General features: G+C 33.2%; 1 protein-coding gene across 2 annotated transcripts; it reads left to right on the forward strand.

Annotated features, from left to right (window-relative positions):
- Nucleotides 1-5,277: 5,277 nt before the first annotated feature.
- Nucleotides 5,278-8,038, forward strand: LOC128244653 (conodipine-P3-like). 2 transcript variants are annotated; one of them, XM_052962677.1, is made up of 3 exons: nt 5,278-5,436; nt 7,347-7,532; nt 7,788-8,038. In XM_052962677.1, the coding sequence occupies exons 2-3, from the start codon at nt 7,359-7,361 to the stop codon at nt 7,995-7,997; spliced, it is 384 nt and encodes a 127-aa protein (XP_052818637.1). In that variant the 5' UTR covers nt 5,278-5,436; nt 7,347-7,358; the 3' UTR covers nt 7,998-8,038. The 2 variants fall into 2 exon arrangements, with proteins under 2 accessions (XP_052818637.1, XP_052818636.1); XM_052962676.1 differs by lacking the exon at nt 5,278-5,436 and adding an exon at nt 7,131-7,223.
- Nucleotides 8,039-13,133: the final 5,095 nt, after the last annotated feature.

Consider the following 13,133-nt stretch of genomic DNA (forward strand, 5'->3'; position numbering starts at 1 on the left):
ATTAAAGCAAATATCGGTATTTTGGAGTAATTATAACAACCACTTTGCTACCAAGTCCATAAAAAAGACAAATTAGAGATATATGAGTTGTGTACGGAGAAAAAAATATGTTTTTCAAACGTCAATATAATAATTAACAGCCGTTTTACCATTAAAACTACATTCTTCTTATTTCAATTATGATGTAACTTTGCTAGAACATTCTTAAGACCTGATTTACACAATAGTGTATGCCTTTGGACATGCTGTTAAAATGCAACTTGTATATTTTTATTATTGATTATTTAATAATCTGTATCTAGATTTTTTTTAATTAAGATTTTTTGTTGAATAATTTATAACAGTTCTTATAATCTTGTAGGCTCATATTTGGCTTCATTTTATCATAGCAACCTTGTTTAAATATTTAACCTTTCCTGCTTAATCTTTCTGTAATGCCTTCAAATTTCAAAGATGAATTGTTCATTAATTGACACCTATTGCTTTTATACATACCGTTTGGAAACGTCTTAAAATATGTTGTTACAGTAGTATGCACTTTGGTAATTCCTTGTTTGTTCAAAAGCTTTCTTATTGTGTTGTTAATAAATGTTGGTTATCCAAGTTGTGAATACAAGTTGAGAAACAGTGAGCAAGGACTTCCTTGAGTTATCATTAGTGCTCGATTACTCCTAGACAGACCTTTGAGGGGACAACCTCTTGATTAACTAGACGTTTTGACAGAGAATTCTCCTCTTAAAGATGCACGCTTGATCTCAAATAAGATTTACCTGAATTAATAATATTGTTTCAATATTCCAAAAGGGATTAATAATTGTCAGAAAAATGGTTATAATGAAGGATACCGAGTTTCATTTGAATGAAATGATCATAAAGCATCGTATTTCAATCTTATAAGACTTTAGTAGACCACAGTAAATCTTTTAGCATTCACCAATCATTTATTATTTTAGCGCTTTCCAGTATTAAATTCCCGGTTACAATCTTGTTATCGGTCGTTAATATTTTCCGTATATGCATTATTCCGTAAGTAGTTTAAGGGATATCAGTCAAAATTTAAGTTTATACATATGTGTGTATTGACTTTGAATAAGAGTGTCACTTTAAAAGATTATTAGCTATAAACTTGTCATTTTATGATTAATATAAATGAATGCTCTCATTTATCCCCATAGTGTTGAAATATCCAACGGAAAGTAGAAATTCGACGAACGGACGGAACAACAGACGGACGTGACGACGTTAGTGACAGTGCAGCTTTAACATTTTTGAAAATAAGGGTCGTACAAACTGATGTTTACATCTACCATATTAAGCCCTCAAATTCCTAATTTTATCCCTTATTAAGCCCTAAAATTTCTTTTTTTTATCCCTAAAATTAGCACTTATTTCTTGCCAAAAAGTGCTGGACAGCCTGCATATGTCATAATTATATGTCATTGCGAATTTGAGAAGATCCTTTTCAAAATATTATTTATTGAATAGATGACACATGTGTTTTTTTTAATTTTCCTTTTAATATACTGTTCCGTAGGTGACCACTGGCAGAAAAAAATATCCTAGAAGAGCCCATCGAGTATCAAACAGTGCGATCAGCTGAAAATATAAAGCTTATATAACCTAGGCGTTACTGTGAAATTAAATCCAAAAGACTGCTTTTACTGAAAATGCCAAACCATTCTGTGAAAAAACAATTATCCTTAAGGTCTTATCGTACATAGTCTTATTCATTTGATGAAATGAAATTGATCAATTATGTGAAAATCTTATTACTAAGTTTTAAGTTCGATCAAAAGGTTTTAAACAGTCAAATTATTATCATTATTGGCTAGCGTGTTATATTTATGATGACAGTTAATTACACTGTGCAGTTGCAATCCAACAAATTTTACCAGTCTCAATGCAGTTAAATGGTGAATATATCTATTTTGTGGTTAAACTAAGTCATAAAACCAACAACCGAAACACGGTATATTGACGGTTCTGAAGCATACAACACGATGTAAAACCTTTTCACGATTTATGATGCTAGAGTAGAGCACTTATGTTTTGTTGTTTACATAAGCTTAAATGTCATTGTCATTGCATCTTATGTTTATGTGTGTTCAGTATAGAAATAAGGGCGTATGTAAATAAAATGATAAATTTCAATATTGTAACCATCACATTAAACTTACAATTTCATGATAATAACATAAATGAAAAGTGTCTTAACAAATAAAGATACACAACACTCTGCTGTTTGTAGAGTTGTGTGCTGTTCTATGTTTCTTGTTTGTGAATTTGTGTTCTATGTCTTTGGCGTTGCCCATTGCCACTAAACCGGGTTTATGTTTAAACTTTTTGCTACTGAGCATGTTTCTGTAGCTTTTTACATATATATTGCAGAGGAGGACTAGTGCTGTTCATGTGGGAAGTTTACTCCAGAGCCTATGAGCCTTGTGTTCACTCTTGAACTTGTGAATGGGTGGGGGGAGGGTTGAAAGTGATGTGTCACTTTAAGTACTGCTGTCACATGATAGTTTTGAGGAGTCATGATGGGTTCTTGTATTTTTGCTGTGAAAAGAAGCAGACTATGAGAGCTATGCTTACTTTATGTATATCCAGTGACAACTGTGATGATTTTTTTCTGTTACATTAGTTTGTTAACGTTGACCTATTAATTTTAATGTCAAGATTGCTTGTACGGTTGGTACACAAAAGGCACAAAGAAATCGACCATGTTGTTCCCTGTTATATAGGACTTACTGTAATGGATGGGGAAAACGATTTCTCTGTAAAATAATTGAAAAAATAAAAAGGATTGAATATAACCTGGCATACAATACATTGGTATGTTTCTTATTACAACGGTATTCGTATATCCAAGATACACAGAGTTTTGATTAATTCACTAATAAAAAGTTGTTTTTGTTTTTGTTTTTTCTTTTAAATTAATGGCTTTTCCTCACACTTCAAAAGAGTGTTCTTAGGATGGCCTTCTTTCAGATTCGCGGTGATGATGCATGGGGGATTCTATAGAACCACATGTTTCATTTACTGGTTCTCTCCTGCCCCGATGCGGATTCTATCCGTAAAAATCGCAACAAAGGTTAATATATCTCAGCAATTTTTCGCCTTTTTACTACCTTAGAGGGTTTTGGAAAATATTAAAGTTAGTTATATAATAATAATAATAATAATAATAATAATAATAATAATAATAATAATAATAAAGAATGACCACATATAAAGTGATTGTTAATAAATTTGTTTTTATGAGATGTCGATTAACGATCGTGTCAAAATGACAAATAAAGACATTTCACATGAGCGACGCAGGTAATGAAGAAAGACTGTGTTTTTGTTTCAATTCCCTGGAAGAATTGCAAAATAAAAATTGTCTATGCATTGTGAATGCCTGAAATTTTATATTTGCCGATGCACATGCGCATGCACGAGCTTCTTATACATTCACATAAAAAGTTTTTGAAAAGTGTCCTCCTTGATTTTTCGATCCTTTTTTCCCCGGTTTATTTTTAGGCATCTCAGTGAGTTTATATCTTGACGGTTTGCGTCATTAGTAATGCTGGTATAGGTTGTATGCGTTGATTGAATTGTCCTTGTATACAAATGTTCGTCTATTTACGGACCATTAAACCTTTTATGCCACAAATGATTTATTCGGCTGTGGCTTGCCACCCGTTTTTACATTTCTTAATAACCCGGACCTCATATACAAACACTTACTGCCTTGGCAATGAGTTAAAGATAATAATGCATTAAAATTTAAAAAAAACAAAAAACGATATCGTGTGCCTCGTTATCTTTTATACAGATGAGGATTCCAAAAAAAACGCTTTTATAATATAGTGTCGAATTAAAGTATAGTGAACGCTCTATCTAAATAGTAACATCACTAGTATTTATGCAAATAAATTTAACAAAATATCATAATATTAGAAATAAGTATGTACTTAACTTCATCTAACTGCTTCAAAAGATATTGAACATGTAAGAAAATAACACGAAGATACCTCTCTTCAAATACAAATGTCGAACAGTTTGTATAAATTGTATTATCAAATGCAATATCAGTTTAGGAAATATTCTTGCAAGAATCGTTCATTCAGAGTTCGTTCTCAATCGAGTGAGAATCACAAGCATAAATCGTCACATCGGAGTACGCAATGTCTACAGTAATAATTTCCGATAAAGCATACATGTACTAACTTCAGAGGCTTAATCATATTTATCTGTATTAGCATGTATATAAGCCACTGACCATTGTTCGAAATAGTTATCTTTCACATTTACAAATATGTTCATTGCAGTTGGACCGTTTGTCATTTAGAATTTGAAATCTATTGCGTAGACCACTTAGGTAGCAATCTACGTTACCCTACTGCGCCGGAAACCGTCGACACTCGTGAAGTGCTGGTAAAGAACACATTTCGCGCAGCCCTTCCGCAATCCAAGGTTAGGTCTCCAACAACGGGCGTAGGTAATTAGGTGAATTTCGTCTCTGATTGTAAGAAATATTGCATTTTACGCCCGCCTTCTAAAACGAACAAGGTGAACAAGTACAGCGGCATTGTCGAGGATGAATCTCGTAACTTCTTGATGACGTCATTCATTCAAATAAAACAGCAGTCTTTTCGTACAACAACATGAGAAAGGTACGTTTTGCAATGATTTTTTTCTGTAGTAGCGTGGTAAAGTCCTTTAATTCCAGATATTAAAAATATTGGCTGAATAACAACTAATAACTGTTTTCAGTTTAACGGACAAGTACATATGTTGTGTACATGTTGCATGTTTTGCATCTGGCAAAAACTTGTACTCAACCACAGCACAACGCTCCTTTTAATCAACCCCCGAGTAATTAGGATCAATTCTGTTCCGCCACTGGTCTCTTCAACTCGAAACTATTCCCGTCCTTTCTTATTAATCAATTATGTAGCAATGTAAATAAAACGTCGTACAATGGCGCCAGTAAAAGATCCTTGTGCACATTGCGGTTATTCGTTGGTAGATTTTATAAAAACTTTAGTGTGATTTCAGGGACACAATTTCCATGAAATTTAAGAGTAATTCATACAAAATCCGGCTTCAAAATTATTGTCTCGGGAAAAACAACATAATATATGATACGTGCGCTTTCACATGCTTGTTTATTACGATCTGGACATGAACGGTACAGATCCGAGACATAAACACACAAAAAGAATCAGTTTTGCAGCTAATACAGGCTTGCACAAACACTGTTTTTTCAGTAAATTACAATTTGATTAACAAAAAGTAATGCAGGGGATTTTATTGGATTTCCTTTTTTGTGAATGTCAATCAACGAATGGTAGATGGTATAAAGGAAAAACATTGACCAGTATAAATTAAGGCAACGTTTATTCTGCAGTCAAAGTTTTCTTACACCACGAACAGTCGGCAGAACCTAAGGTACGTGCATTTTAATCATAAAATGAATAGTGGTATATAGTGGACAGTGAATTATGAAAGATATAAAGGACGGCTTCTGATCAATTTATTAATTTGTATTTTCATCGATTAATCAATTTAGATAAAATTTACTAAGGGTTCATTTTAACCAGTAATTGAATTAAATTTGATGTAACCCATATTTTTGTACGCTTGTGTATTTTGCTCTTTATATTGTCTTTGAAACTTGCTACTTGTACTAATCAACACCATTTTCTAATAAATTTCGCATGAGGATAGGTTAAAACTCGATTTAAAACGCCATACACCAATGTAGTCGCCGTTAACACACTACTGTACTTTACTTTGTACAATTGATTATAATTTATACAGAGACATTCTTTATTTTAAATTGAGTTAAGTATATCGTGTGTGTACTTAAGCCATACATGTTTACGTTTTTTTAATACTTGAAACAGCTTATTAAAAAGGCTGATTTTTCTGCAATCTACTGTCTTTCATGTTTGTTTATTCAATTTATAATTTCGTGCAGCTTAAATGTGCTCGCTCAAAGTTTGGCAGATACTATTTACTCTTTTTACTTTTAATAGTAAATTCAATTCAATCACTTGTTACACATATGCAAATATCTTTCTTAAAAAAGGCTGCAATCGCAACAAAGCCTGAAGACATTGTTGATTGGGTAGTACTCACTATTACTCAACTCCTAACATCAGCTACAGATGTTGCGACGTATATATGTATTATGCCTGCTATATATTGAACCTCAAAGCACAAATTATATTTTCAAACATTTTATGTTTTGGTCCTTCAAACGATGTTTGCACTGCTGAAGGCATTTACCCTAAGGCAAATCGTTAGTAATTTGTATTAAAACTGAGTTACTGAAATATTGCAACAGTTGTTACGGTAACTACAACAAATATTTCTAAACACTTCATCAATAAAGCAAAGGGGATACAAATAGAAGAACATGATACTTGAGCATGCCTGCCAATTATATCAATACTATCACGTGCTTGTACTGGTTCGACGATCAGTGCTGGAACACTGGTTTATTTTGGTCAATATCAACATTATCGCAAACAATTATACAGAAGTTGGAACCTTACAATGAATTTGAATCACCAATTTGATATTTACAAAAACACAAAAAATCAAGGATTTAATCGTATTTTATTGCATATAAACAAGGAAACATTTAACACAATTCGAACGCAACACATAGTGTAACACAATTTTATGCAATGGGGTCGGTCCACAATTCTTTTAAGCGTTATAAATCGGCCCTCATCGTTTTTTCAAAGTATATCATATAAATCATAACTTTTATAAATGTTCCATTTCATACATATAATGTATAATACATTCTGGATCAAAAACACCCTTAAAAGTCATAAATGTCAACTAATGAGTACAATATACACTTCAATGGGGAAAACGAGACAGATGTTAATTGTTTAATTTTAAAGCTATATTCTTTATGTAACAATTTACAGTAACCAACCGTCCTCGATGGTCATAGAAATCGAAAATGAGCGCAGCGATTATATACGAGCCAAATTTAGGGGAATGTCAAAGGCCAAACTAGTCCTAATATATAAATATGCATGGATATGGAAAGAAACATAAATAGAAAGTGAACCAAAACACGTATAGGTTCGATTGCAAAAAGCGAATGTTAATCAATAGCTCCTTGTATTCAGAACGAAATCCGTCTTTACGTTTAGTTTTAAATTAATGGATAATGCATGTTTGTGTCGATCTGGAAGAGAGTCTCTTTTGATGTACGAAAGTAATATTGTTGCACTCGATAACGTTCTGTGTTCACCATGTATTTGTTGAGAACTAAAGAAATTTGTACCATTGATGCCGACTATGATTTTATAATAATATGATGTTTTGCACAGCTAATCGTCATAATGTACTCCGGATTCATCCTCGTGTTCTTTCTCGCCGCGTTTGGACTAGCCATCGCCGGCGTTTGCGACCGTGCCCCGGATGTGAACGGGTGTAGTATTCCAGGGAACCTGCCATATCCCTACAAGAACACCTTCAGACGTGACTGCAATAAACATGACATCTGCTATTCCTGTGTAAGAGAGTGGTGGTGTATCTTTTGAGCACTGTAATTTACCTTACAATTTCTTTTGTGTACGGACATATGTAACTGTTCTGTAATGCCTTGACAGTATTCTTTGTCTAAGCAATGCCCGTGGTTATGTTTCAGGGATGCTAGAACACATGTTCAAGCAATTCGCTTGCTTTTGCATTAGGGATACAAGTACAATGAGCAATGTGCAGGGATGTTCGTAGCCCTTGTGTAATCAATGCACGTGTTTAAATTTCAGGGAAAACATTATGGAATAAGGAGAAGTACCTGCGACAGCCGATTCTACCGAAATATCAAATCTACATGTAACAGCGTAAGCAACCCAACCTGGTGTAAGTCGATTGCCTTTGACTACTATACAGCGGTGAGGATTGGCGGGAGTTCCCATTACAAACAAAGATCACCGAAATGGTGCAGCCGATCCTACGTGTCAGGATGTATTGCTTAAACGTTTCTTATTGAATGATAAATAAAAGAACCGTGAACACAGTTTTGTGTTTGTTACAGTCCATGAAGCTTCGCGAAAATTGAATATGATTTAATAATGATGTCATTTTAATGGCTATGGAGTTATCCACATCACATATAGGGAGAACTATGAATTGTATGAAGACACTGTATAAACTTATGTTGCGTTATTAAAACCAAAATAACGGATACTTAACAGATGATATTCATCTATGAACAAATCCTCAATGTCGTGTTTTACTGCTGAATATTGATATGGAGTGAACAGATGTTTGGCATGATGCGTTCTTTAGATGAAACTAATTTATTTTACCGCGATTTACTACTTAAAATCGTGTCTTTTAAGTATGTTTCCTCTTAATTTGCTGGTACATATCAAATGTTACAACAGTAATTACGTACCCGATAAGGGTACAATGCGAATAAATACAATTAACAGTAACCCACCTTTCTAGATGCTGCTAGTAATGAGATAAGTGCCAAGCAAGAGTATATATACGGGGCATACTTTAGCGGAATGTCTAGGCAAGCTTTGTCACAACTATTTTATATCAAATCAACATATAATATTTAAGCATTGTTTATTCAATTATATAATGGGTCAGCACCTCAAAAAGATAAACAAATAGAAAAACCACAAGGGTAGATGAAACAAATACCTTATGAGGTATAAAATTGTAAATGTCTCTATATGTGTATAAAAGGTTCCGAACCCCGTAGGTCCAGATTCAAGCACTGCCCTCGATCGTCGATGCAGTATTTTTATACACGGTATATCAATATGTAAATTATATGTGCAGAATTACCAATGTTTCCATTAAATTATAACTATTTCATTTTATAATACATACTCAATGAATACTTCATTATAAGGAATACATTATTTATGTACATGCCTGTACTGACACTTGCAACCACGTGTTTATGAAATACCATGAGATTATGACATGTATTTAAAAAAAAACGAAATTATATAGTAACGGGCAGTAACTCATATACAAAGTTAAAATAGCGTTATAATCAAAACTATGTGATGACTGTTTAAAGTTTATATTTGGAGTAAAAAGTGCATTTAATCTCAAAATATGCCTATTTTGGTTTTGAAACAAAGTATTAATGTTATAAAAGTTCAAACACATGTTAGACCACACCAAATTGATATTTCGTTCCGCGGATTTATCGGTATAATTTTTTTGAAAATGTAATTATTTTTTTTAATTGTTTGTGAGCCCGCACCTCCATTTTGATCGCTAAGCAGATTTTTTTCAGGTAATAATTTATTAAAAGGCTAAAAATAATCAAGTATTTTTTTCTACGCTAGTTTTTGTTTTGTTCAAGTTACCGATGCGTAGTGATTTTATACTGTATATCGATCGGTTTAGCATGGGTTTCAATAAAGTCAATCAAAATGGCGGCTTCCGGTATAAACAATGTGGATCGAAGTTTGGAAATAAAATCTTATTTTTGACAATAAATATGTTTTGAGCATGCTTGAAGTCAATGTTGATCTTCTCATGCACTAAAGGATCATTATTTAAAGCAATCATTATGCAATAAAGCATGTGTATCTGAGACTGGTAACGATTATATTGCGTAATTAGTGACTCGTTTTGAATTGAAATCGGAATGATCAGCTCAGTACTATTTTATTCAAGTCATAATACAAGGGACTAAAATTTTAGCTCGTTACGGCGATGGTGAAGATGACAGGTCAACTTAACTGGAACATTAGTCATTGTTTGGTCCAAATTGATGTATCAAGCTCATTTTTGATCAAATTCTGACAAAACAACAGTTTTGAACAAATATCTTTTCACAAATAGCGATATAAACACTTGTCTGGATATACCTCAACATTAGTAAGCCTAAGTTCATCACCTTATATTTTGTTTTTATTTGCAGCATAATCCGGGATTGTAATTGCACTTGTCAATTGCAACCACTGCCCCGCCCACCACTCGCCCTTGTTCCAGGGGTATAAAGGGGACAGCAGAGGCAATGGGCTGTGTTTTTACCTTTCAGGTGGCCCCGCAGTACCTAGTGAATGTGGTTTTGTCTTCATATTGAAAATATTCGGGAATGGGCCTCACATAGGTATTCGGGGTTGCGGAGCTATTTGGCAGGGATTTTACCAGCAGTGTGTCTCTGCAGGTCGGGTATTTTACCCGGGTTTTGAGAGACCGGAAGTCAAAGCTCCCGCTATCAATTATTTTGAACAATCTTTCTTATCTATATTGAATATAAGGAAAAATATGTTTTTTCTCTCTTCGCTCGCTTCGGTTGTTATGAAAACTGACAAAATATTTTTTTCGCTCGCTCGCTCCAATTTTTTGGGGCAAAAATCCGAGGAACTAAACATTAATTTGGTGTGGCCTTAAGCTCTTTGACTATTCGGAACGTAATTCACATGAGTTTTTGTGACATCAAGCATTATATAATTTCGACCACACTATAGTAATAAAAAGTGTATTTGTTTACTCTCCGTATATGTACGTCGGGAATTGAGGGAAATCAAGCAGTTTTAAGTCTTGTAGTGAATGTCCGTAAGTTTACATGCATAATTAAGTTACGGAGTAAAATACCCTATGTTTTGTGTTTGTTTTGTGACACACAATGATGTTGTTCATTTTATGAAAAAAGTTCATTTATAGGGGAACGTGAATGAAGCTTATGACATTAATGTTAACTAGAGCAAAATGAAAAAAATACAGCTGACTCTCCGTATATTAACTGTCGGAAAAAATGTCAACCAGTGTTTAAGCAATATAATATACGTCTGCAAATCTTATTTACTACTCGATTTTAAATACACTGTTTAACTGTTTCATTGTTTCCTTATCAGGCCAAATTATGAAACAGAACCAAATTTGTATAAAGAATGTCTAATTTAAAAACATACTTAACGCAAAATTACCATACAGATATTAGGATACATGCTGTTTTAGTTTGCAGTGTTATGAAACATTCAACCTCACTATTGTCCTTAGGAAGGAAGAAGGAAGAATTATGTTTCTTGTTCATCATTCCCTGACTCTGAACTGAGATAATAACAACTTATTTACCGCCTTTAAAATCATTAAGGAATTTGTAATGTCTATATGAAAAAGTATTTTTAGCCAACTTCAAAAGCCTTATACAATCTTCTTTTGTGAAGATGAACTGATCAAATTCAATTATCAAGGAAGATTATTTGCACTGTTAGTGTTTTATTACTTTATCCTTCAAGTTGTATAGTTAACCTATTTTATTGTTTTTCTTTCCTTCTTCCCAATAAAACAGACAAGTTTTGTAATAATAATTTTAAACATGTCCATATAAGGAAATAATGCAATCAGAAAAAAGTAAATGAACACTACGGAACTGGACATAGCCGCGCCAACCCCGGGTTTAGCTGCTGGTTTAAGGTAAGCACTTTTATATCTTGAATGATTGATTTTAGTTGGATTGATATACAATGACTTGATGATGCTTTCAAAAAAATAAAAAGGTAAAAATATAATAAGAAAATGCGCGTCACCGTGATGACACCATAATACGTCTTTTTAGACATCAAACTCGACGTGATACAGTACCTATGAATTGTGTCGTATCATTATAGCAACAATGTATAATTCATATCAATAGTTTGTATAAGGAACTGATAAATGATTTATTTACTTATGTACGTGATCACGTAGTATTTTGGTAAACACGTTGTATTTTGGTTTAAATTTAATATAACACAGCCGCAACAAAACAGTACTCCAAGTTACTATAACTTTGCTGTGTGCATTAAAATACGGTTGTTATGTTTCATGTATTTCTAATAATTGATTGATTAATAATATTGGTAAGTATATTATTCAGATGAAATTAAACAATTATTTATATACTTATTGTATGGTACTAACGTTTTTATATGATATTTGTCATCTAGGTGTCCCCTCGTTCTTATTTTCGCATGGTTCTGGTTTCCTTCCCGAGAGAACTTCTCGTATAATTATTTGTCTAATTTTATACCGTGCGTGAGTTCATTGTTTATGGGAAACGCGCATAATATTATATAACCTATGTTTTCGGTTACGCAGTTGTAGCCATCTTATAAATAGTAATGTCTCTACCATCCTTACATTTGTTTCGGGGAAAAAAGTAAACATTGAGATGATAGTTTTACCGGTTACGCAATATTTTTATCGTTCGAAAAATGATTTACTTTAGTCGATACGTATTTGTTAAATCTCGATTGTGACGAAAAAGATTGCTTATCGAACCATGTCTCAGCCAGTGCCTGCCTTGAAACGAGACTGACACTTTTGAGCAGTCATGAGAGAGGGAAATTAACTTGACCGATTTCACTCTCTAAAAATGAAAAGGATTAATTTCCCTACTTTTAAAGATATGTACATCAAATTATCAAATATATGCCTTGTTATTTTAGGAACATCATTTGTTTCCATTTTTATTTATTAGTGAGCGAACAACAAATCATGAAGTACTACCGTCTTCGTTTAAAATAGTTGATCTTACGTTACACATAATATTTTTGCTTTATTATATCAATTTCCTTTTCCAAATTAAACAGTGAAAAAAGCGCTCGCCGTATTGAGAATTCCGTATCACCATACTGTCGTTTTCTGATTGCGTATCATGCTATTACGGTGTATAGTCTAGGAACTACTTTCACGTCGCTAATAAAAGCGTAACATAATAATAACTGGTCAAACCTGTCAAATACAAGATACAAAACATTACCTAAGCTTTCTCACACCACCAGTAGCATGTTAATAATAAGAAACATGGTATTCACAAAACATGAGGATAAGCACGAAGTCCGATCTATCTAGACAACTAGTTGTTAACCAATTCGGAGATCATAAATTGTAACAAACTCATTAACATGAGCGGCTCGCAAATACAAAAACAGAAGGCGAACTCGCATCATCGATATCAAAAGCGATTGCCTTACGAACTTCCCTCAGTTCTACATATAATGATTTTCAAAAAATCTACGAACGTTCACTTTTGTTAAAATGGCCGCGTTACGTGTTCATGAAATAACGATTTGTGTATACTTGTAAAAAAGGTACCGTTTTTATTTGTTATTTGTTTGTGCTGTGGCATTTAATAATTGTTTTCG

Source organism: Mya arenaria, chromosome 8 (assembly GCF_026914265.1).
Source record: "Mya arenaria isolate MELC-2E11 chromosome 8, ASM2691426v1".
NCBI lineage: Eukaryota > Metazoa > Mollusca > Bivalvia > Myida > Myidae > Mya > Mya arenaria.

Coding starts and splice junctions, on each gene's coding strand:
- LOC128244653 (XM_052962676.1), top strand. CDS start 7,188: ATGTTTGTGTCGATCTGGAAGAGAGTCTCTTTTGAT. Junction 7,224..7,346: donor GGAAGAGAGTCTCTTTTGAT/GTACGAAAGTAA, acceptor TGTTTTGCACAG/CTAATCGTCATAATGTACTC. Junction 7,533..7,787: donor ATGACATCTGCTATTCCTGT/GTAAGAGAGTGG, acceptor TTTAAATTTCAG/GGAAAACATTATGGAATAAG.